This window comes from Hydra vulgaris, chromosome 09 (assembly GCF_038396675.1).
Source record: "Hydra vulgaris chromosome 09, alternate assembly HydraT2T_AEP".
NCBI classification, from domain to species: domain Eukaryota; kingdom Metazoa; phylum Cnidaria; class Hydrozoa; order Anthoathecata; family Hydridae; genus Hydra; species Hydra vulgaris.
The window spans coordinates 19,692,039-19,715,790 of NC_088928.1; the positions used below are offsets into that span (position 1 = coordinate 19,692,039).

The 23,752-nt window shown below is 30.9% G+C and overlaps 2 protein-coding genes across 2 annotated transcripts; both read right to left on the reverse strand.

The window, feature by feature from the left end:
* Nucleotides 1-720: 720 nt before the first annotated feature.
* Nucleotides 721-8,013, reverse strand: LOC136084624 (uncharacterized). Its single transcript, XM_065804986.1, has 3 exons — nucleotides 5,302-8,013; nucleotides 2,220-5,206; nucleotides 721-2,086 (listed from the first exon to the last, which is right to left on the reverse strand). The coding sequence occupies exon 1, from the start codon at nucleotides 7,757-7,759 to the stop codon at nucleotides 5,489-5,491; it is 2,271 nt and encodes a 756-aa protein (XP_065661058.1). The 5' UTR covers nucleotides 7,760-8,013; the 3' UTR covers nucleotides 721-2,086; nucleotides 2,220-5,206; nucleotides 5,302-5,488.
* On the reverse strand, nucleotides 6,032-10,009 carry LOC136084625 (uncharacterized). The gene is made up of 4 exons (XM_065804987.1): nucleotides 9,748-10,009; nucleotides 9,165-9,304; nucleotides 9,005-9,061; nucleotides 6,032-8,869 (listed from the first exon to the last, which is right to left on the reverse strand). The coding sequence occupies exons 2-4, from the start codon at nucleotides 9,178-9,180 to the stop codon at nucleotides 8,013-8,015; spliced, it is 930 nt and encodes a 309-aa protein (XP_065661059.1). The 5' UTR covers nucleotides 9,181-9,304; nucleotides 9,748-10,009; the 3' UTR covers nucleotides 6,032-8,012.
* Nucleotides 10,010-23,752: the final 13,743 nt, after the last annotated feature.

Below are 23,752 nucleotides of genomic sequence, written 5' to 3' on the forward strand. Positions count from 1 at the left end.
GTTCAACATTACTGTTTCATACATTGTAATCACACGGCTAGTTTTCCTTTTATTTAAATAATGTTGATAGAAATAAAGATTTATTCCTTTTTTCTACTTCATTGTGAGCTTTATTTCTATTACAATATATATAGATACATAACATTCAAAACAGATTTATAAGTTAATATTTTTTTTAGATATGCATGCTGATAAGCATAAAGTATTGTGGGAAGTGTCTTCAGACTTAACACTCCTAATATTGTTCTGTCAATAAAAAGATTTGACTGTCACCATGGCTTTGTTTGAGCAGTGCTGAGTTAAACGCTTTATAAAAGTTTTTAAAATAAAAATACTTAATAGTATTTAAAATAAAATTTTTTTAAAAAGTATTGAAAATACTAAATACTTTACCAAAACTTACAATTATGGCCATTTTCAAAATTTATTCGAAAAATGTGAAATCATTTAATAATTAAAGGTAGACAAGTAATAAGTAATAAAACAAAAAGTAAATCAGAATAAATAGTGAAACTTTGACGAACAATTAGTTTAATATACATGTGCATTGTTGATGTTTTTTAAAAAACTGTGAACTCAGTTTTTATGGATCTTAAAAACCAACAATAACTGATTTTAATAAGACTCTCATAACTTGCATATTTAAAATAACACTTTTATAAAACAGCCGTTAATTTAGGTAGATTAACCACTGTGTTATGTATTTACTTAGCTAGCCATTCCAGACGATTTTTTTATAATCTAAAAAAACATATATAATTTATATCATCGTATAGAGCTTGACCTGACTTAAAAAATGAGGGGTCATTCGACCTTTGAAGTTAAGCGGATCCAAAGTTATTGAATTTTTTGTAGTGCAAAAATTGATGATTTTTTGACGAAAGGTATAGGGCTTAAGTATGGAAAATTTGCAGTGTTATGGCACCGAAAAAGAGAGTATTTTTGGATCATATTGACTTTTGAATAACTTTTGAACCGTTATTACATTCGACTTGAAATTTTCCATAATGATTCAACAACTATAAGAAAAGAAAATACAAAAAAAAATTTTTTAAATTCTGTCGGGATTGCCCAGAACTGTCTATTTTACAGACTGAGGGTTTTTACTTATTTACTTAGTTTTGGTGTCATATTAACTCTTGAATAACTCTTGAACCGTTATTACATTTGACTTGAAATTTTCCATGTTGATTCACCAACTATAAGAAAATAAAATACCAAAATATTTTTATTTAACTCAGTCGGGATAGTCCAGATTTGTCTATTTTACAGACTGTGGGTTTTAACTTATTTACTTAGTTTTGGTGTCATATTAACTTTAGAATAACTTTTAAACCATTATTACATTTGACTTTAAATTTTCAATAGTGATCCAACAACTATAAGAAAATAAAATACCCCAAAATTTTTTTGTTCAACTGACGAGATTTACCAGAATCATCTATTTTACAGACTGAGGGTTTTCACTTATTTACTTAGTTTTAGAAAATAAAATTTGGGGTTATATTATAATAACACTATACAAATGTGCATAAAGGAACCATGGAATCCAAATAGTACATCATTTTGAAATCATTGTATAATTTACAGACCGGTCAGTAAATTACTGCAAAAGGGCTACACAAACCAACTGGGCATACCGACTTTGAATATATTTGATATTTTTCAACCGTTATTAAATTTGATTCGAAATTTTTCATAATGGTCCCATTTTTATTCATCTGACGAGATTAACCAGAATCATCTATTTTACAGACTGATGGTTTTCACTTATTTACTTAGTTTTGGAAAATAAAATTTGGGGTTTTATTATAATTACACCATACAAATATGCATAAAGGAATCATGGAATCCAAATCATACATCATTTTGAAATTATTGTATAATTTACAGACCGGTCAGTAAATTACTACAAAAGGGCATTAAAATCTGTCGAAATTATTCAGAATAACCTATTTAACAAACAGAAGTTTCTTCAATAAAGTTAAAATTTAATTTTTAATGAAAATAACTTACAGCAAACGAACTTTCTGAAATTTGGAGTACTTACAACTGCAATAGGCAGGTATAACAGCAGAAATTATATCTAAAAATGTAAAAATATTATTATTAGAAACACAGATACACAATAACGTGTTAAAAATATTTTGTTAATTCATTTTAGAAATATATAAATTAAAAACATTTAAAACTAAATAAGTATAAAATAAGAAACTTACTCTTTAAGATTGCTTATGTGAACCTATGAAAACGCCTAAGATAAAAAAAAATGAAAATAACATAGAAAAATGTTTTTATTCTAAAACTTATTTCTTGGCTTTTAGTGAATGATTGGAAGTAGCAAGTTTCAGTAACGAAACAAACTAATAATCATTTTTAACAATAGACACCATCGAGAAGGTAAGCCAAGTTGTCTATCAACACAAAACATCACAACAATAACATCACAATCACAAAACACACAGACCCTGTGGCACTAAACGCTCCTAAGTCACACTTGTGTCACTAAGTAATGGGTTAACTTTTAACCAAAACTAGTGATCATCCTGAAAAGCTTAAAGGTGGCTCTATTTGCAGATGACATAAGAAACAAATGGATTTCAATCATCTTGTTTAAGAACTGACTTGCTAACTGTTGTTACAGAATGGTACTACATAGCATTACATAGAGGTGGTTAGGCAAATTCTACTGCTCTGGATCTCAAAGGCTTTTGATAAAGTCTGGCATTATGGACTTACCCATCTTTTTGCAATTTTTTAAGTTGTCTGTTAATTGTTATCTAGCTATATATGCAGTAGTGGTGTTGTGGTAAAACGCTCGCTTCATAAGCGAGAGGTTCCGAGTTCGATCCCTACCACGCCCCTGGTAGTACTGCGCTCAACTAGTTTCTCCGAGCAGCGGCCTTGTTCATCGAGGTTCGTGTTTCGGAGTTATAGAGTTGAGAGAGGGTTATAACCACTATTAAGTAGCCTCCTCATCTGTAGTGGCCTTCTTGGCCTTGAGGAGGTGAATAACAAAAAAAAAAAAAAAATATATATATATATATATATAAACTTCATCTAGGCTCTTCCAGTAACTTCCAACTTTAAAAGTAGTTACCTTCTGATGCTTGCTCTACCCCTACTTCTATCCACAATAGTAAAATTGTTCCCAATCAAATTACTGTTGTTGTACCTTCTGATTTAATTTTGAAAATTGCTAATGATGACTTTTCATGCTGTTACCCCAACTTCTATTGCATACATCCCTTTAGGAAATGGTTCTAAAAACTTTCTTATTAAAACGCAATTTAATCAAGTGAATCTTCCAGTTTCTAATTTGGATACTACCTATATTACCTGGTGATTTCACCTATCAAATAAAGACATTTTAATTTGTAACATGTAATTGACGTTTTTGAAGAAGGTAGATATATCTAATGGTCTAATTATAAGCAAGGGTTTTGAGTCTTTAATTAACAAACACTTATGCTCTCCTCTTGAATCTAATAACTTACTTTCTGATCATCACTATGGATTTCAATCGCCTCATTTTACAGCTGATACTACCATTTATTCCTGCCTTGATAAGAACGCAACACTCTCTGATTGCTTGAAGAGGGCATTTGAGCTTAAAAAGGATCTCACTTCTGCTACAGCATTAGGCTCACAGTGGCTGGTGAACTTTAACTCAAAGAAAACATAATTTTTTTCAGCTAATCGTTATCTCCATAATCTAGATCTTCCTATATTTATTAACAGTAATGTACTCCATGAGTCATCTACCCTTCGTCTTCTAGAATTAGCTCTTACTTCCTATCTTTCTTGGAAACTGTATATCAAATCCATTGCAAAATTAGCATCTGCTAAGGTTGCATCTCTTTATTGAGCTCAACACTTTCTTACTCCGGATTTTATTCTTTATCTCTATAAATCTCAAATCCTTCCTAGTATGGAATACTGTTGCCCCATCTGGGGCGGATCTTCCAATAATGCCCTTTCTCTTTTAGTCAAGGTTCAAAAATGCATTGTAAACATAGTTGGACCTGCTCTTGCAGCCAACCTCCAACCATTATCACATCGTCGTAATGTTGCTTCTCTTTCTCTTTTCCTCTTTTCTACAAATACTATAATGGGCACTGCTCTAAAGAGCTAGCGTCTCTTGTGCCATCTACTGAAATTCATTCTCGTGTTACTCGTCATTCAATTAAGTCTTATCCTTTTATTGTGACTGAAATTGTAATAAAGTTGCAAAGACAAATAAATTTCGAAAAAAAAATCAAAAAGAAAAGAGAAATGTTGTTAACAAAACCTCAGATTAGAGGGTGACACAAGTTTATTAACAAAAATTAAAAATAAAAATAATTATAGAATACCAAGACCTGCCGCTGTAGCCAACCATTGTCGCACTGTCATAGTGTTGCTTCTCTTACTCTTTTCTACAAATACTATAAAGGGTGATGTTTTAAGGAGCTAGTGTCTCTTATGCCATCTGCTAAAATTCATTCTTTTATTACTTATCATTCAATTAGGTCTCATCCTTTTACTGTGACTGTCCCTAAGTGCTACAAAAATTCTTATTTGTGTGAGTAATCATTCAGCATCATTTTACTGTATATGTTCCTTCATGGTCTAAAAACTTTTTTTTTCTTTAACAAAACATAAATATACATATAATGACTTACGCGTGCATGAATGCTGTACCAGAGAACACAGACATACATACAATTCCAACAGAACATAGACATACATATAATGACTTACAGGTACATAAACAGAAACTTACATATATTGACTTACGGGTGCGTCAACACCGCTCCAAAGGTCCAACAGAACACAAACATACACATAATGACTAACTGGTACATAAACACAAACATACATATAGTGACTTACGGGTGCGTCAACACCGCTCCAGAGGTCCAACAGAACACAAACATACACATAATGACTAACCGGTACATAAACACAAACATACATATAGTGACTTACGGATGCGTCAACACCGCTCCAGAGGTCCAACAGAACACAAACATACACAAAATTACTGACGGGTACATAAACACAAACATACATATAATGACTGACGGGTACATAAACACAAACATACATATAATGACTTACGGGTGCATAAACACAAACATACAAATAATTACTAATCAGTAGATCAACACCGCTGTAGAGGTGAACAGAAGACAGGTATTCATATTATGACTTGTAGATGCACCTACAAAAATATACATATAATGACTCACAAATACCTAAACACAAGGATAGATATATTAATGGTACATCAGCGCAAAAATAGAAAACATAACTTACCAGTATGTTGTCATGGCTGCAGAGGTCCAACAGAAATCAAATATACATATAAAGAATTGTGGGTGCGCAAACACTGCTCCAGATGACCAAACAGATTACAAACATAAAGACATTAAATTGAATAATAATAATAGCAAATATAAATGCAATAAATTGAAGTTGAATTGACATTGCGTCAAAAACAATATTAACAACATTTTTGTTTTTTTCGAATTTCGCCCTCCACATAACCATCAGCCTTTCCCTCTATCACAACACATTTCATCCTCCACTCTTTGACTAACTCGATATCGTATTTATCCTCAAATCCGTCATATAGTATCTCAAACTCGCATTCATCATCAAATTTATTGTCATCTAAAACACTTACTACGAGCCCTGAATACCATACATCCTTTCCACCTTCATCTACCATTTTATGTTTAATTCTTTTTCCTAAAAACTTTGGAACCCCTCCCTTTGATGTGCCTGCTCTTATTATTTTTCTAGTTTCCATTAATAATCTAGTGTCACCCTCTAATCTGACCTTTTTTTTTAATGTTAACAACATTTCTTGTCTTTCATTATTCTGTCTGATGACTGAACATTTTATTGTATTTGCTCGTTGTTCTGGAGCATCTTTTAAAAACTTAAAAATTGATAGCAGGTTTGTTTTTAACGCCTCTATACCAAATTTTTTGTAATTTTCACCTTTTACCTTTTCTCCTAACTGTAGCCACTTTTCTGGAAATTTTTGCTGTAGTACTTTTTTTCGAAATTTAATTTGTCTTTGCAACTTCATTACAATTTCATTTTCAGTACCTAAGATTTGCTCAAAATCCTCTTTACACAAAATTAAACCACCATCCTTCCCAATTTCTGTTGTCAAAAACTCTTTTTCTTCGCTTGCCTTTTGCTCCTTTATTTCCTTTTCTAAGTTGCGCTTGTCCATCTCATCGATTTTGTACTGCAATATATTTGCTTTTTTTTCTCTGTACTTTCTGATATATCCTTTTCTATTTCGCCTTGCTAGTAAAACTAGCCTTGCCAATTCTTCCTGGGATTTCCCATATATCCAATCAGCTGTTTTGTTATTGTTAAACATGATGACACCAGCTGCAGCTACTGTTGTCATGTTAGGTTTCATTTTTAACCTGCGGTCATAAGAAGCAAAGTCACGTTCAGACACAATGTTAGTACGCGGACAGTTTTGAGTTTCCTCAAGGACACCAACATCTGGATTGTGATATTTCCCTCCAGGCAATTGGTCTCTTAACTGACTCTGGATCATAACTGAACACGAACAACATATAACTTCAAGACATTCTTGTGTTAAGGCATCCAAAAGTGGGTCATTACAGTTAAAAAACAAACAATCAAACAATTCATCCTTAGTGAGATATTTGACATCAAAAAATGTAGAACCACTTAACATTATTGATGCATCAGAAGAACAACAAACAAAATAATTAAACATTTGCGACCAAACGGTATTTAAAGAAAAAATATGACCTTCTTCTTCAATAATACGAAAAAGAGGTCCTGATATCAGTTTATTAAAAATTCCCAGAGCTCTGGTTGAAGCATGAAAAATTATGTTGTCAATATCATGCCTAATTGATTCATGAAGGAAATTTGAACCATCAAGATTAAAAACAAATTCTTTAAGATGATCTTTATGAAAATACGTTGCTCCACCAAGTAAAAATATAATGTTAAACCGATGATGCAGAAATGAAACCATAAAATTTTTTGAAAACTTTTTACGCAAAAATGCCCTCCATTCATCAGCTTTCCCGTTCCGTTGATCGCCATGTCTATAGCTTGTAAGTTTTGAAAGTTCATACAAAATATCAAAGGTACGTGAGTTTTGAGAATTTATAAAACCACCATGAACACTACCTTCCTGCTCAACCACTTTTTCCCATTCTATGATTGCTTTTTCTGCATATATTCCTAAATTATGGATAACATGTAAGCCACAAAAAACATGATGCATTTGAGAAATTTTTAATTTTTCATTTAAAGGAAGTAGTTCATAGTTTTCAACAACAAAAGGCAAAATTGCTTCTCTCCAATGTTTAAATTGGCTAAAAAAACTTGAATTAACTATGGTGCGATCTGTCATCAAAGATTTGAATGAAAAAATAAGCTTCCGAAGATCATCCTCATAGTTTTCTTTTTCAGGAGAAAATATCTGAGACATATCAGTGAGTAAATTTTTTAGCTCTCCAAAATAAGATTGTGCCTCGCCTGAAAACATATCTTCTATCCCAAACGTGTAGCTTCCAGATGACGTTGTGACTTGAAAACTTCTAATCTCTCTAAAATTATACTTTGTGCCATCTGTATGAAGAACATTGTGTGTACTATCCAATATAGCCTCTCTAACCTGTGCTTTTGATAAAAGGTTCATTTCACTAAAAAATTCAGCAGCCAAAGATTTTTTTGGAAGTGTGCCACATGAAATTCCAGCCATTTTTTGTAGTACAGTTCTGATAACTGATTCAACATTGTTAACAGAAACATTTTTACTTAAAAGGTCATAATATACAGAGCGAATTTCATCATTATATCTACCTCCTTCAAAAACATCAATTACATTTTTTTCAAAAAAGTTAACTCTTTCCTTCAGCTCTTCTGAAAGATTTTCAAAGTAATTTAAACTCTCCTTTAAGATTGAGTCATTCGCTTCATCAGATGTTTTCAAAACAGTGTTTTCAATTTTTTTCTTAAAATACCATGCCTTTTTTTCTTAAAATACCATGTCTATCTGATTGTGAACGTTTTCTAGCCAAATCAATTTCTTTTTCTAATCTAAAATTTTTTTGCAACAATTGGTTAATCCTACAATCCTTTCTAACTTCTCTTTTGTTGACATTTCTGACATTATATTTTGACAAGATTGCTTGATATTTTCTTTTATATTCATTACATCTTTTATTAATTTGTCTGTTTTGTAATTTAAGATAATTAATTCTCTGTTTGTATTTTTTTATTTGATAGGCCAAATCACCTGATAATATAGGTAGTTTTTTATCTGAATTGGAAACTGGCAGATTCACTTCATTAACTTGCGCTTCAAGAAGAAAATTTTCAGAATCATTTCCTAAAGGGGTGTATACAATAGAGTTTGGGGTAACAGAACACAAAAAATCATCATTAGCAATTTGCAAGTTCAAATCAGAAGATACAGAAACAGTAATTTGATTTGGAACAATATCACTATTGTGGATAGAAGTTGGGGTAGAACAAGCATTAGAAGGTGACAAACCAACAACATCCGGAAAAGCACCAATAAAAGATAAAGCAGAGCTTAAAAAATACTTTCTTAAATCAAAATTTTTGGCACGATTTACTTTTGCAATAAAATCTTTTGACTTTTGAAGGCACTTGATCAGCATAACTCTAGATATAGGGTATTTAAACAAGGATGTAAAAAATACTGAAAGATTTGGCCATGTCAAGTTAAATTTATCTTTTTCTTTACAAATTTGTAAAAAATGGCGATTGGTTAAAACCAAATCTGGATTTTTGAGGGATACAATGCCTCCATTAATATTAAGATAATCCATAACAGTGTCAGATACTAAAATTAAAATTAAACTTAATTTAAGTGACATAAAGAAAAATAAGGGGTGGATTATTTTGGTTCTAATAAATTGAATTAATAAAATGAAAAAAATTTGTGCTACAGTATTCCTAATTTAAAATTTTGACTTACTTTCTTGACTTATAGATGGAGCAACCATTTTGGTGAGACTATTGTTAATGTCAACACCTAAAAAAAAAGGAATTAAAATAATTATTACAAGAGTTCATAGTATTTAATCAACAAACAAATAGAGGCAAATAAATATAAAAAGATATAATAAATTTCTTACACAACTCCATTTTCATAAGCTTTTGTTGAATACTATTTTCAGGTTTTTGTTTTGAAAAAAACAGTTTAAATAAGAGCAACCTGTAGTTAAAATAGTAAAAATCAAGATTTTAACTTTCTTGAAGAATGCAGACCTTTTACCTGGGAAAAAGGAAAAGATGTATTTTCATTTGATTAAAATTTTAAGAATTATACTTTCACTTTCAATTTAATTTTCATAATCTAACCAAAACAAACGCAAAAATCAAAACAGATAACGTCATTAAATACGCGAACAAAAGCATATATATATATACACATAATTTATATATGCAAATCCTAAGTACCAATTCTTTAGGTAAACTTAAGTAAATACTTGTTTTAAATAGAGGAAAGGCTAAACTTGCAATTTCCACCTGGACGTTTTTCAAAAACACTTTTTTTTTTATATAAATCAACCTTGAAGTTTTTAAACGCTGAGAACTAAAATTTTTTGTATAAATGTTAAAAAACGTCCAGATTCCATTAGATTCCCCGTCCTTTTCTTAATAAATATGGAAAGTTTCATAAAAATTAGATGTGTTTAAGATCTTAGGAATCCTTACCTTCAAAAGCTTCGTTTTAAAAAAACGTTCCCGCGGCAAGTTTTTTTATGAAAAGTGGTCTCAAGATATGGGTAATATATAAATGAAGCCATACAAAGCTTAATACTTTCTATATACGGTTGCAAAGAAATTGAGTAACACTAACTGATGCAAAAAACCTCAAGGCGCTAGCTTAACCATACAAAAAGATATAACAGAGCAAAGTTTATGAAAATTACGTGTTTTTTGTCAAACGTCAAATGTTTTTTGTTAAGCCGTGGAATCGCTAACTTAGCAAGGTAAATACAAATACAGGATTCAAATACTTAATGTTATATGACAAAATATCAAGGAAATATAAATAAGTTAAATAAAGTACATTTAATATCGACTAAATCAAACTTTGATGTATTTAATATTTATGTATGTAGCTTTGATCATCAAAGCTACATCTAACCACCAACTTCATCACACTACCAACTTCTAATGTGTTTACAAATATACGAAAACATTGATACTAGCGGTACGGCAACTTAAACTCTATTTTAATTTTCATTGGTTTATTTTAAAATTTAGGCGCGTTTTTTTAGAAACGTGAAACTTGACAAATCTCTTCTTTTAATCAGTACCTTAGCATAGGAGACAGAGCTCAAACCTGTCGTTACGGCCCCAAAATTTTAAAAACCTTCAATTATTAGGTATTACTAATAAATAAAAGTTCCTCAAATTTAGTAAAGGGCCTTCTAAAATTAGAAAAAGGGTCCCAAATATTGCTGCCTCCCCCTTCCCCCCTTACCGGATTACGGAAGCCGTGAAGGCAGCCTAGTAATGGCTCTGCTTGTAAGAAATTTCTTCAATTAAAACACTCCAACGTCTTCAGGTAAATATTTTGTATAAATAATATAGACTTAATAACGTCTGTAGGTTTTTAAATGCGTCACTTGTTTTTCCCACTGTTAGAATCCGACTCATTTAGCAACATTTAACTTTAGCTTCTAAAATCAGCTAAGAATAAAAAATAAATACTCCAAAAATAATAGTTATTCTACAAATAATATTACACATGGGCGACGGGGAGCCATGGAGACTTAAAAAGTGGGGGGCAAGGGCATTTTTTTGCGGGCCCGCAACATAGCCGTGTCCCGGAACAATATTCGCCTGATCTCCCCCTCTCTCTACAGCCATGAGCACGGGGGCCATGTTGTATACTTACACCAGTAAGTATAATATGATTAAAAATATTAATAATAATAACTAAAGATATTTATTTAAAAAAATAATGGAATGAAAAAATCGATGCCAAAAAAAAAGATATATTAAAAAAACAAAATTTAATATTGTTTATAATGCTTATAATACATAACACTGCCAGAATATTCCATTGTGGTATTATTTGTTATTGTCAGTGGCGGTTAGTTATTATAAGTCTGAAAAAATTTTATGATGGTAGTAAAGGGTTGAAGAATAAAAGAAACTATTTCATAACTATGGCTTTGAGACTTTAATAGCTTTAGTTTGCAAAATGACGTTCTAATTTACAACCATTTTGAGCAAATAGAAAAGGTTTAAAAACTTTTAAAATTAAAGCTTTAAAATACATTAAATCGAAAGCGTAGTAGATCAAGCAAACTAAATATATAGAAATATGGCATCATTTTTCTCACCAAAAACTAAAGATAACCATTGTAAATTAGATACTGTTTTGAAATGGGAAAAAGAGTTTAATTTAAAGTTTGAGTATGATATCGAGGTAAATGATGATGTAAGATTACGCTGCTTGCTTTGCAAGTAATATGAATCTTGTATTAAAAACATTTAAAAAATTTTCTATTTCGTGGATTTGCCCTGGAACTCCGTCAATTAAAAAAGACAGCGTAAGAAGCCATTACAACAGTAAACAACATAAGGAAGCACATCTCATCGACTATCGGAATAAATCGGGTGCGGAAGGTTTTAAAGAATATATAAATAAAAACACTGATATTAAAAAAGGACTACGAGAAATGGGTAAAAAAAGATCGCGACTCACTTAAGACGAAATTCAATGCAGTTTACTACTTGGCAAAAAAAGAACGTCCATTTTCTGATTTCCCTGATTTGCTATAGCTAATCAAAAAAAAAAAAAAACGGCGTTGATCTTGGTAATAGTTACTCAACTAATCGAGCTGCTGGTATTTTTATGGATTACATGGGTAAAATTGCTAAAGATTCATTCAGAGAGGATTTTATAATGTCGAGATATTATTCAATTTTAAGTGATGGCAGTTGTGATATTGCTACACTCGAACAGGAGTTAGTATATGTGTTGTATTTCTTTGAGGGCAGTCCATGCCTTAAACTTTTGTCGGTTGAAAGCCCTGACAATAATGCCTGTGGTTTACAAATCTGTCTAGAACAAGCATTTGCAAGAGTGGAAATAAATGACATGGCTAAAAAAGGGTTAAACGTAGACGGAGCTAGCGTAAACCTTGGTGTTCATTCAGGTTTAGGAGCATTACTAAAAAAAAATCTCCATCGCTTCAAGTAATACATTGTTTTAACCATTGCCTCGAGCTTGCATTAAAAGATACTTTTAAAAAATGTACTGCATTTGCAAGTTGTGAAAACTTCTTACTAAAGTTACATTGTCTTTATGAACAATCGCCAAAACGTTTACGAGAATTGAAACTTTTATCAGATGCTTGGGAAAAATCCGTTCTTAAACCAGCAAAATCATACGGTATTCGTTAGCTGGATAATAGGTGGAATGCAATAAAAATATCTTTAGATAATTATGGTGCATATATTTCTCATATAAAGTCACTTAGCCAAACAGATTCTCAGCCGTCGAAAAAAGCCGAACTAAAGGGATTTTTAAAAGTTTGGAAAAATTCAACTCTTGTAATACATCTGTTTATCAAGATGTTCTTGCACCGTTGAGACGCTTGAGTGTTGGCTTCCAGCAAGATTTACATAATTCTATAAAACTTTAATAAACTACACATAATTAATATAAAGCATAGTCTAAAAAGATGGAAATTTTATTTATCAAAACTTTCTTTTTAAAAATTTTAATAAAACTAATGCACCAGTGCAACACATTTATACTGATATAATAAATAGTTTAACAACTAGAATGGATTTACGTTTCAAAGATATTAAGGTATCTCCTTTATTCTGTAATTTAATTTTTCTTTTGGACATTTCTTTTTGGCCAATGAACCCTGTGATTACATTTGGTGATAAAGAAATAGCAGAAGTGGTTTCACATTTTAAAGACCTCCTAAAAAATGGGGGGTGTAAAACGGATGAAATTTTTATTGAGTGGATTGTTTTAAAAAGTTATATTTCCAATGTTAAAAAATTCGTTAGGTGAATACTATTTGAAAACGTGGAAAAAAATATTTACATCAGATATAATTATTGCTGAATGCAGAAATGTGTTAGACGTATTTGAGTTGCTTTTACTTTGTCCATTCACAAACGCTAAAGTAGAACACAACAGAAAGCTAAAGGTTTAACTATTCTACGTTGTGTGCTGCAGAATGACTTTAAGTGAAAGTCATTATGCAGCGCGTGTCTATTAATAATAGTTTATTGTAACCAGAGCTGTGGTCTTAAGACTTAAAAACCGTCCGATTTGAGTTAAAAATTTACAACTAAATATATAAATCACTCTCCTTTTTTTTACTTAACTTGACAAACTAAAATACGACTTAGACTTTGACTTTAGCTACAGTGCCAATGTGATTTGACTTGAACTTCAAGTCAAGTCACAAGTTACATATTCAACCTCAAAAACCATTTAGAAAAAAAATTTAGTGAATATCAGCCGCAATAGGAAGCTTATTTTGTTTTTGTTTTTTCATGTTGCACTATAGGCATATTGCCAGGGGTGGGGAGCTGGAGCCAAAAGTGTCAATAAGAGCCCGAGCCATTATAAAAAGACCTTCTTCTCTGCTCCTTTTAGCTTTTTATTTATGCAGTTTCTAATTCTATTTATCAATTATTGTTGTAAAATTCTGGAACAGCCTTTCATTCAGTCTATGTCTATTTGATAATTTATAAATAAGTTAATAAAACTGATAATGGTATTTATAAATAATGAAGTTTTTAATACATAAAAAGATATTTAAAGGAGTCAGAGTCGTAGAAAAAAGTTGGGAATCAGAACCGGAGCCATACATTCCAAAAAGCTTAAATCCAGAGTCAGAGCTATAAGTTTGAATAAACTTGGAGCTGGAGCCATTCATTTTTCTTTCAACTCCCCACCCCTGCATATTGCAGTGCGCTGTTAATGATGGTGAGACATAACAAATATTAAAGATCAAAAATACAAAGCAAAGTTTTTTTTAAATTCTTTTTTTTTTAATTTTGTGTCCTGGCTTTTATTTTTCCATTTAAAATGGTTTACTGCATCCTCATTGATCTTCGCTGTCTGACAGCCTTCTAGCAAATGTTTGTAAAAGCATTTTACAAACATTTGCTAGAAGACCCGGCCTAGCTTGACTCAAGACATTGGTTGGCACAGATCTCAGTTAAATGTCTGTTAATAACAGATGTTACTTTAGAATTCAAAAAGAACATAAGTTTCAAAAATGTTAACAATAATATGGAAATAATAAATGTAGTTATTTCCTTTATGTAAATTACTTGTTTTTGTCACTTGAATATTGATGTAAATAGAAAAAAAAATATTTTTTATTTCAAGAAGTTAGACCATTGGTATAAATCTGAATACTTCATCATTCAGGGTAGTAAAAAATTTGAATGCCCTGCAAAGGTTAACATGATAGAGGTTGTATACTTTACTAACTTCAAAGTAATAAGTTTTGTGAGCGTTGAAATATTTCAAAAACTCTTTAAACTAATTTTTTACTCAGATTTTTTTTTAGGTTGTTAATTCAAGTAGTTCTTGCAGGAGACAAGTGTCTAAAAGTATTCACAGTGCTTTGTCATAATAAATGTTATGACATTCTAGAAAATTTAAGGTTGAGATTCTAGAAAATTTTCGATTGTTGACAACTTAATGTCACAAAAATCATCCTCATGGAAAGATAAAATTACACATAGCTTTTATAGAAGTTGTAGGTATTTTTATAATTGCATTTGCTTTAACAAGTAGTTATTTTCTATAAGTGTTTACTTTAAAAGTTTACATTACTATGGTAGTAAAAAACTATATTAGTAAAAAAATTGTTTAGAGTGAACTTCTGTCTCAAAAAATAGACTAATGGTTGTCAAGTAAAATTTCTGAGTTTGTTAAACAAGGCATTTCGAATATTCGTGAGATAAAAAAAATCTTTTGACTAACTGTTAATAAGATGTTCGGAGAAAAAAAATCTTCCAACTCCTAAAAACTGTAGATTTTATCCAAGAAATGATATTATACGTGCTCATATATTTATGGAATGTAAAAAGCAAAGGTAAAAATATAACATCAATTGAGGAGTGGACTTGCAAAGCCAGATAATTCACTTTTTTTTCATTGTGAGATAATGGCAAAAAATGTAAATCGAATAGCTAAAAATTAAAAAAATAAAAAAACAATAGATATCATTAAAAGAATGTTTAAAACAAAAATTTGAAAATTATGCTTTTTTGATTTTATTTTTATTGCATTTAAAAAAAAACTTTTTATCTGGTTTTGCATGCCAATTATTTTTATATCTGATTTTCATTGGAAATTTATTTCTAACTAGTTTTCAAAAAAGTTTTATAAAGTCAACTTGACTAGTGACGTTTTTTTTAATTAATAATATAATATTGTGCAAAATGCCCCTCTGCCTTAGAAAATAAGTAATTTTAATTAAAATCATTTAAAAAAAATTTTAGTAAGTTTTTTTTTAATGATTTTTTCTGTAAATAATGTCCATCATTTTTATATAACGTTTTTAAAACAAAATGTTGATTAGATAAAAACTTTATACACTTAGTCATTCCTCCTCATTTTTTTTTAGTCATCAAGGAACTTTTATTCTCTCAAGGAATTATCCAGATATATCTGTATAGTTCTTTCAGCTTTTAGTTTTTCCGGATTTCCAAAAAGTTTTCTGTGATAAAAAGTTAAAGTATATGTTTTTTAACCTTTTCAGTCAATACCATATAAAAATAACAAAAAGTTTCTGAAAAAGTTAAAATTTGCCCAATGTTTACCACATTTTTAAATAGATGACCCAATGATTTTTGTCTTTTTCATATATTTCAAGAAAGCATTTATTTTTGTTGTTCCACATACTTTTTCATCTTCTTTCAATTTTTTAATTCTGAACTTACAAAGATTTCTTTGCATTTCTACCACCTTCATGTTGCAAATAAATATATTGTGTACAAATATACCAATGTTGTTTGTATACTTGTTTGTATTGGCCTTTATAATTTACTCATATTTTGTATTAAATTGTATTATTTGTTATAGTTAGGTCAGGTCAGGTTTTCTTGTTCAATGCAATTTTTGATTAGTTGAGGCAAAAGTTGCTCATTGTGTCAAACCCTAATAAATTCAACAGTTTGTTGTTGAATTTATTAGGGTTTGAGGAAAATGAAAGTTGACTTCATCAATCTAGTGAGTAAATTTGAAATGTTGGATTAGGTCACCTCTTTTCCTGCGATTCTTAAGTGATGTTAGTTTCAGCATTTGTAATCTTTTTTCATATGGTAGATGTTTTATCTCAGATATTGTTTGTGTTACACGCCTTTGAACTTTCTCTATCATCGCAATATCTTTTTTTAGGTGAGGAGACCAAACCTGTACTGTAAAATCTAGATGTGGACGAATGTAGGCAAAGTATAGTGTTTTCCATAAAACTAGTGTGCAGATACAAAAAGCTTTTTTGAGACAATTGAGCATTTGATTTGCAATTGAGACTGCTGTTTCGACTTGAGTTTTGACCTTTAAGTCATTGGAAACAATAAACGCAAGGTCTCGTTCAACTATCATTTCTTTCAATGTGCAACAGGTTCCATCTGACTGTTTTATTGTGTATGAGTGTGTTGACTGTTAATGTGTCTCACATGAATAACCCTGCATTTATTGTTGTTAAAAGGCATCAGCCAGTTGTGTGACCAGTCAACTATTTTATCTACGTCAGCTTGAAGAAAGGTGGCATCTTGCAGCGATTTGATGATTATAATAACTTTACCATCATCAGCATAAAGTTTTATATGGCGTACAATGTTGTCTGGGAAATCATAAATGAATAAGATGAAAAGCAGTGGACCAAGAACCAAACCCTGTGGCACACCGCTAATTAATGGGACCCACTCAGATGTTAATCCGTCTAATAATACTCTCTGTAGCCGACCATTTAACTATTTCTCAATCCATTTTAGCAGAGTGTCACTAATGCCATAAGCTCGCAGTTAGTGTAACAAACACCTGTGTGGGACTTTGTCAAATGCTTTGGCAAAGTCTGTATAAATAACATCTATGGGAAACTCTAGGTCAGGCTTGGTCGGGAAGCAGGAGCGATCGCTCTCGATTACTGACCACGGAAATAATATTCAGTTGCGAAAAACTGACCAGATTTTTTAGTCGTTTTGAGAGCATTTAAGTTTATGTTTAAAAAATTTTCTTTTATGGACATACATGGAAGCATATATAAACGAATGTTTTCAAAACTTCTGAACACATGGAAATATACATAATCTTCTGAATACATGGAAACATAACACATACCACTTATCATCAACTAAAGTAGATGGTATGTGTTCTGCAATAGATTTTTTGTAGATATTAACAAGTTGAAATTATCATTAACTGTATGACCTTCAAACATGGTATTCCAGTTGTTTCAAGCTATTTTGATAGAGATTGCATCGTAATCGGCTCGACTCCAGATTAAGTGTAGATTTGAGAGTTTTGGTGCTGTTTCTTTGAAATGAACAACTAATATACCTATAATAACTAATATAACTAATATAATATAAAAAGTTTTATAAAGTCAACTTGACTAGTGACGTTTTTTTTAATTAATAATATAATATTGTGCAAAATGCCCCTCTGCCTTAGAAAATAAGTAATTTTAATTAAAATCATTTAAAAAAAATTTTAGTAAGTTTTTTTTTAATGATTTTTTCTGTAAATAATGTCCATCATTTTTATATAACGTTTTTAAAACAAAATGTTGATTAGATAAAAACTTTATACACTTAGTCATTCCTCCTCATTTTTTTTTAGTCATCAAGGAACTTTTATTCTCTCAAGGAATTATCCAGATATATCTGTATAGTTCTTTCAGCTTTTAGTTTTTCCGGATTTCCAAAAAGTTTTCTGTGATAAAAAGTTAAAGTATATGTTTTTTAACCTTTTCAGTCAATACCATATAAAAATAACAAAAAGTTTCTGAAAAAGTTAAAATTTGCCCAATGTTTACCACATTTTTAAATAGATGACCCAATGATTTTTGTCTTTTTCATATATTTCAAGAAAGCATTTATTTTTGTTGTTCCACATACTTTTTCATCTTCTTTCAATTTTTTAATTCTGAACTTACAAAGATTTCTTTGCATTTCTACCACCTTCATGTTGCAAATAAATATATTGTGTACAAATATACCAATGTTGTTTGTATACTTGTTTGTATTGGCCTTTATAATTTACTCATATTTTGTATTAAATTGTATTATTTGTTATAGTTAGGTCAGGTCAGGTTTTCTTGTTCAATGCAATTTTTGATTAGTTGAGGCAAAAGTTGCTCATTGTGTCAAACCCTAATAAATTCAACAGTTTGTTGTTGAATTTATTAGGGTTTGAGGAAAATGAAAGTTGACTTCATCAATCTAGTGAGTAAATTTGAAATGTTGGATTAGGTCACCTCTTTTCCTGCGATTCTTAAGTGATGTTAGTTTCAGCATTTGTAATCTTTTTTCATATGGTAGATGTTTTATCTCAGATATTGTTTGTGTTACACGCCTTTGAACTTTCTCTATCATCGCAATATCTTTTTTTAGGTGAGGAGACCAAACCTGTACTGTAAAATCTAGATGTGGACGAATGTAGGCAAAGTATAGTGTTTTCCATAAAACTAGTGTGCAGATACAAAAAGCTTTTTTGAGACAATTGAGCATTTGATTTGCAATTGAGACTGCTGTTTCGACTTGAGTTTTGACCTTTAAGTCATTGGAAACAATAAACCCAAGGTCTCGTTCAACTATCATTTCTTTCAATGTGCAACAGGTTCCATCTGACTGTTTTATTGTGTATGAGTGTGTTGACTGTTAATGTGTCTCACATGAATAACCCTGCATTTATTGTTGTTAAAAGGCATCAGCCAGTTGTGTGACCAGTCAACTATTTTATCTACGTCAGCTTGAAGAAAGGTGGCATCTTGCAGCGATTTGATGATTATAATAACTTTACCATCATCAGCATAAAGTTTTATATGGCGTACAATGTTGTCTGGGAAATCATAAATGAATAAGATGAAAAGCAGTGGACCAAGAACCAAACCCTGTGGCACACCGCTAATTAATGGGACCCACTCAGATGTTAATCCGTCTAATAATACTCTCTGTAGCCGACCATTTAACTATTTCTCAATCCATTTTAGCAGAGTGTCACTAATGCCATAAGCTCGCAGTTAGTGTAACAAACACCTGTGTGGGACTTTGTCAAATGCTTTGGCAAAGTCTGTATAAATAACATCTATGGGAAACTCTAGGTCAGGCTTGGTCGGGAAGCAGGAGCGATCGCTCTCGATTACTGACCACGGAAATAATATTCAGTTGCGAAAAACTGACCAGATTTTTTAGTCGTTTTGAGAGCATTTAAGTTTATGTTTAAAAAATTTTCTTTTATGGACATACATGGAAGCATATATAAACGAATGTTTTCAAAACTTCTGAACACATGGAAATATACATAATCTTCTGAATACATGGAAACATAACACATACCACTTATCATCAACTAAAGTAGATGGTATGTGTTCTGCAATAGATTTTTTGTAGATATTAACAAGTTGAAATTATCATTAACTGTATGACCTTCAAACATGGTATTCCAGTTGTTTCAAGCTATTTTGATAGAGATTGCATCGTAATCGGCTCGACTCCAGATTAAGTGTAGATTTGAGAGTTTTGGTGCTGTTTCTTTGAAATGAACAACTAATATACCTATAATAACTAATATAACTAATATAATATAAAAAGTTTTATAAAGTCAACTTGACTAGTGACGTTTTTTTTAATTAATAATATAATATTGTGCAAAATGCCCCTCTGCCTTAGAAAATAAGTAATTTTAATTAAAATCATTTAAAAAAAATTTTAGTAAGTTTTTTTTTAATGATTTTTTCTGTAAATAATGTCCATCATTTTTATATAACGTTTTTAAAACAAAATGTTGATTAGATAAAAACTTTATACACTTAGTCATTCCTCCTCATTTTTTTTTAGTCATCAAGGAACTTTTATTCTCTCAAGGAATTATCCAGATATATCTGTATAGTTCTTTCAGCTTTTAGTTTTTCCGGATTTCCAAAAAGTTTTCTGTGATAAAAAGTTAAAGTATATGTTTTTTAACCTTTTCAGTCAATACCATATAAAAATAACAAAAAGTTTCTGAAAAAGTTAAAATTTGCCCAATGTTTACCACATTTTTAAATAGATGACCCAATGATTTTTGTCTTTTTCATATATTTCAAGAAAGCATTTATTTTTGTTGTTCCACATACTTTTTCATCTTCTTTCAATTTTTTAATTCTGAACTTACAAAGATTTCTTTGCATTTCTACCACCTTCATGTTGCAAATAAATATATTGTGTACAAATATACCAATGTTGTTTGTATACTTGTTTGTATTGGCCTTTATAATTTACTCATATTTTGTATTAAATTGTATTATTTGTTATAGTTAGGTCAGGTCAGGTTTTCTTGTTCAATGCAATTTTTGATTAGTTGAGGCAAAAGTTGCTCATTGTGTCAAACCCTAATAAATTCAACAGTTTGTTGTTGAATTTATTAGGGTTTGAGGAAAATGAAAGTTGACTTCATCAATCTAGTGAGTAAATTTGAAATGTTGGATTAGGTCACCTCTTTTCCTGCGATTCTTAAGTGATGTTAGTTTCAGCATTTGTAATCTTTTTTCATATGGTAGATGTTTTATCTCAGATATTGTTTGTGTTACACGCCTTTGAACTTTCTCTATCATCGCAATATCTTTTTTTAGGTGAGGAGACCAAACCTGTACTGTAAAATCTAGATGTGGACGAATGTAGGCAAAGTATAGTGTTTTCCATAAAACTAGTGTGCAGATACAAAAAGCTTTTTTGAGACAATTGAGCATTTGATTTGCAATTGAGACTGCTGTTTCGACTTGAGTTTTGACCTTTAAGTCATTGGAAACAATAAACCCAAGGTCTCGTTCAACTATCATTTCTTTCAATGTGCAACAGGTTCCATCTGACTGTTTTATTGTGTATGAGTGTGTTGACTGTTAATGTGTCTCACATGAATAACCCTGCATTTATTGTTGTTAAAAGGCATCAGCCAGTTGTGTGACCAGTCAACTATTTTATCTACGTCAGCTTGAAGAAAGGTGGCATCTTGCAGCGATTTGATGATTATAATAACTTTACCATCATCAGCATAAAGTTTTATATGGCGTACAATGTTGTCTGGGAAATCATAAATGAATAAGATGAAAAGCAGTGGACCAAGAACCAAACCCTGTGGCACACCGCTAATTAATGGGACCCACTCAGATGTTAATCCGTCTAATAATACTCTCTGTAGCCGACCATTTAACTATTTCTCAATCCATTTTAGCAGAGTGTCACTAATGCCATAAGCTCGCAGTTAGTGTAACAAACACCTGTGTGGGACTTTGTCAAATGCTTTGGCAAAGTCTGTATAAATAACATCTATGGGAAACTCTAGGTCAGGCTTGGTCGGGAAGCAGGAGCGATCGCTCTCGATTACTGACCACGGAAATAATATTCAGTTGCGAAAAACTGACCAGATTTTTTAGTCGTTTTGAGAGCATTTAAGTTTATGTTTAAAAAATTTTCTTTTATGGACATACATGGAAGCATATATAAACGAATGTTTTCAAAACTTCTGAACACATGGAAATATACATAATCTTCTGAATACATGGAAACATAACACATACCACTTATCATCAACTAAAGTAGATGGTATGTGTTCTGCAATAGATTTTTTGTAGATATTAACAAGTTGAAATTATCATTAACTGTATGACCTTCAAACATGGTATTCCAGTTGTTTCAAGCTATTTTGATAGAGATTGCATCGTAATCGGCTCGACTCCAGATTAAGTGTAGATTTGAGAGTTTTGGTGCTGTTTCTTTGAAATGAACAACTAATATACCTATAATAACTAATATAACTAATATAATATAAAAAGTTTTATAAAGTCAACTTGACTAGTGACGTTTTTTTTAATTAATAATATAATATTGTGCAAAATGCCCCTCTGCCTTAGAAAATAAGTAATTTTAATTAAAATCATTTAAAAAAAATTTTAGTAAGTTTTTTTTTAATGATTTTTTCTGTAAATAATGTCCATCATTTTTATATAACGTTTTTAAAACAAAATGTTGATTAGATAAAAACTTTATACACTTAGTCATTCCTCCTCATTTTTTTTTAGTCATCAAGGAACTTTTATTCTCTCAAGGAATTATCCAGATATATCTGTATAGTTCTTTCAGCTTTTAGTTTTTCCGGATTTCCAAAAAGTTTTCTGTGATAAAAAGTTAAAGTATATGTTTTTTAACCTTTTCAGTCAATACCATATAAAAATAACAAAAAGTTTCTGAAAAAGTTAAAATTTGCCCAATGTTTACCACATTTTTAAATAGATGACCCAATGATTTTTGTCTTTTTCATATATTTCAAGAAAGCATTTATTTTTGTTGTTCCACATACTTTTTCATCTTCTTTCAATTTTTTAATTCTGAACTTACAAAGATTTCTTTGCATTTCTACCACCTTCATGTTGCAAATAAATATATTGTGTACAAATATACCAATGTTGTTTGTATACTTGTTTGTATTGGCCTTTATAATTTACTCATATTTTGTATTAAATTGTATTATTTGTTATAGTTAGGTCAGGTCAGGTTTTCTTGTTCAATGCAATTTTTGATTAGTTGAGGCAAAAGTTGCTCATTGTGTCAAACCCTAATAAATTCAACAGTTTGTTGTTGAATTTATTAGGGTTTGAGGAAAATGAAAGTTGACTTCATCAATCTAGTGAGTAAATTTGAAATGTTGGATTAGGTCACCTCTTTTCCTGCGATTCTTAAGTGATGTTAGTTTCAGCATTTGTAATCTTTTTTCATATGGTAGATGTTTTATCTCAGATATTGTTTGTGTTACACGCCTTTGAACTTTCTCTATCATCGCAATATCTTTTTTTAGGTGAGGAGACCAAACCTGTACTGTAAAATCTAGATGTGGACGAATGTAGGCAAAGTATAGTGTTTTCCATAAAACTAGTGTGCAGATACAAAAAGCTTTTTTGAGACAATTGAGCATTTGATTTGCAATTGAGACTGCTGTTTCGACTTGAGTTTTGACCTTTAAGTCATTGGAAACAATAAACCCAAGGTCTCGTTCAACTATCATTTCTTTCAATGTGCAACAGGTTCCATCTGACTGTTTTATTGTGTATGAGTGTGTTGACTGTTAATGTGTCTCACATGAATAACCCTGCATTTATTGTTGTTAAAAGGCATCAGCCAGTTGTGTGACCAGTCAACTATTTTATCTACGTCAGCTTGAAGAAAGGTGGCATCTTGCAGCGATTTGATGATTATAATAACTTTACCATCATCAGCATAAAGTTTTATATGGCGTACAATGTTGTCTGGGAAATCATAAATGAATAAGATGAAAAGCAGTGGACCAAGAACCAAACCCTGTGGCACACCGCTAATTAATGGGACCCACTCAGATGTTAATCCGTCTAATAATACTCTCTGTAGCCGACCATTTAACTATTTCTCAATCCATTTTAGCAGAGTGTCACTAATGCCATAAGCTCGCAGTTAGTGTAACAAACACCTGTGTGGGACT

Coding starts and splice junctions, on each gene's coding strand:
- LOC136084624 (XM_065804986.1), bottom strand. CDS start 7,759: ATGGCTGGAATTTCATGTGGCACACTTCCAAAAAAATCTTTGGCTGCT.
- LOC136084625 (XM_065804987.1), bottom strand. Junction 8,870..9,004: donor TCCATCTATAAGTCAAGAAA/GTAAGTCAAAAT, acceptor TTTTAATTTTAG/TATCTGACACTGTTATGGAT.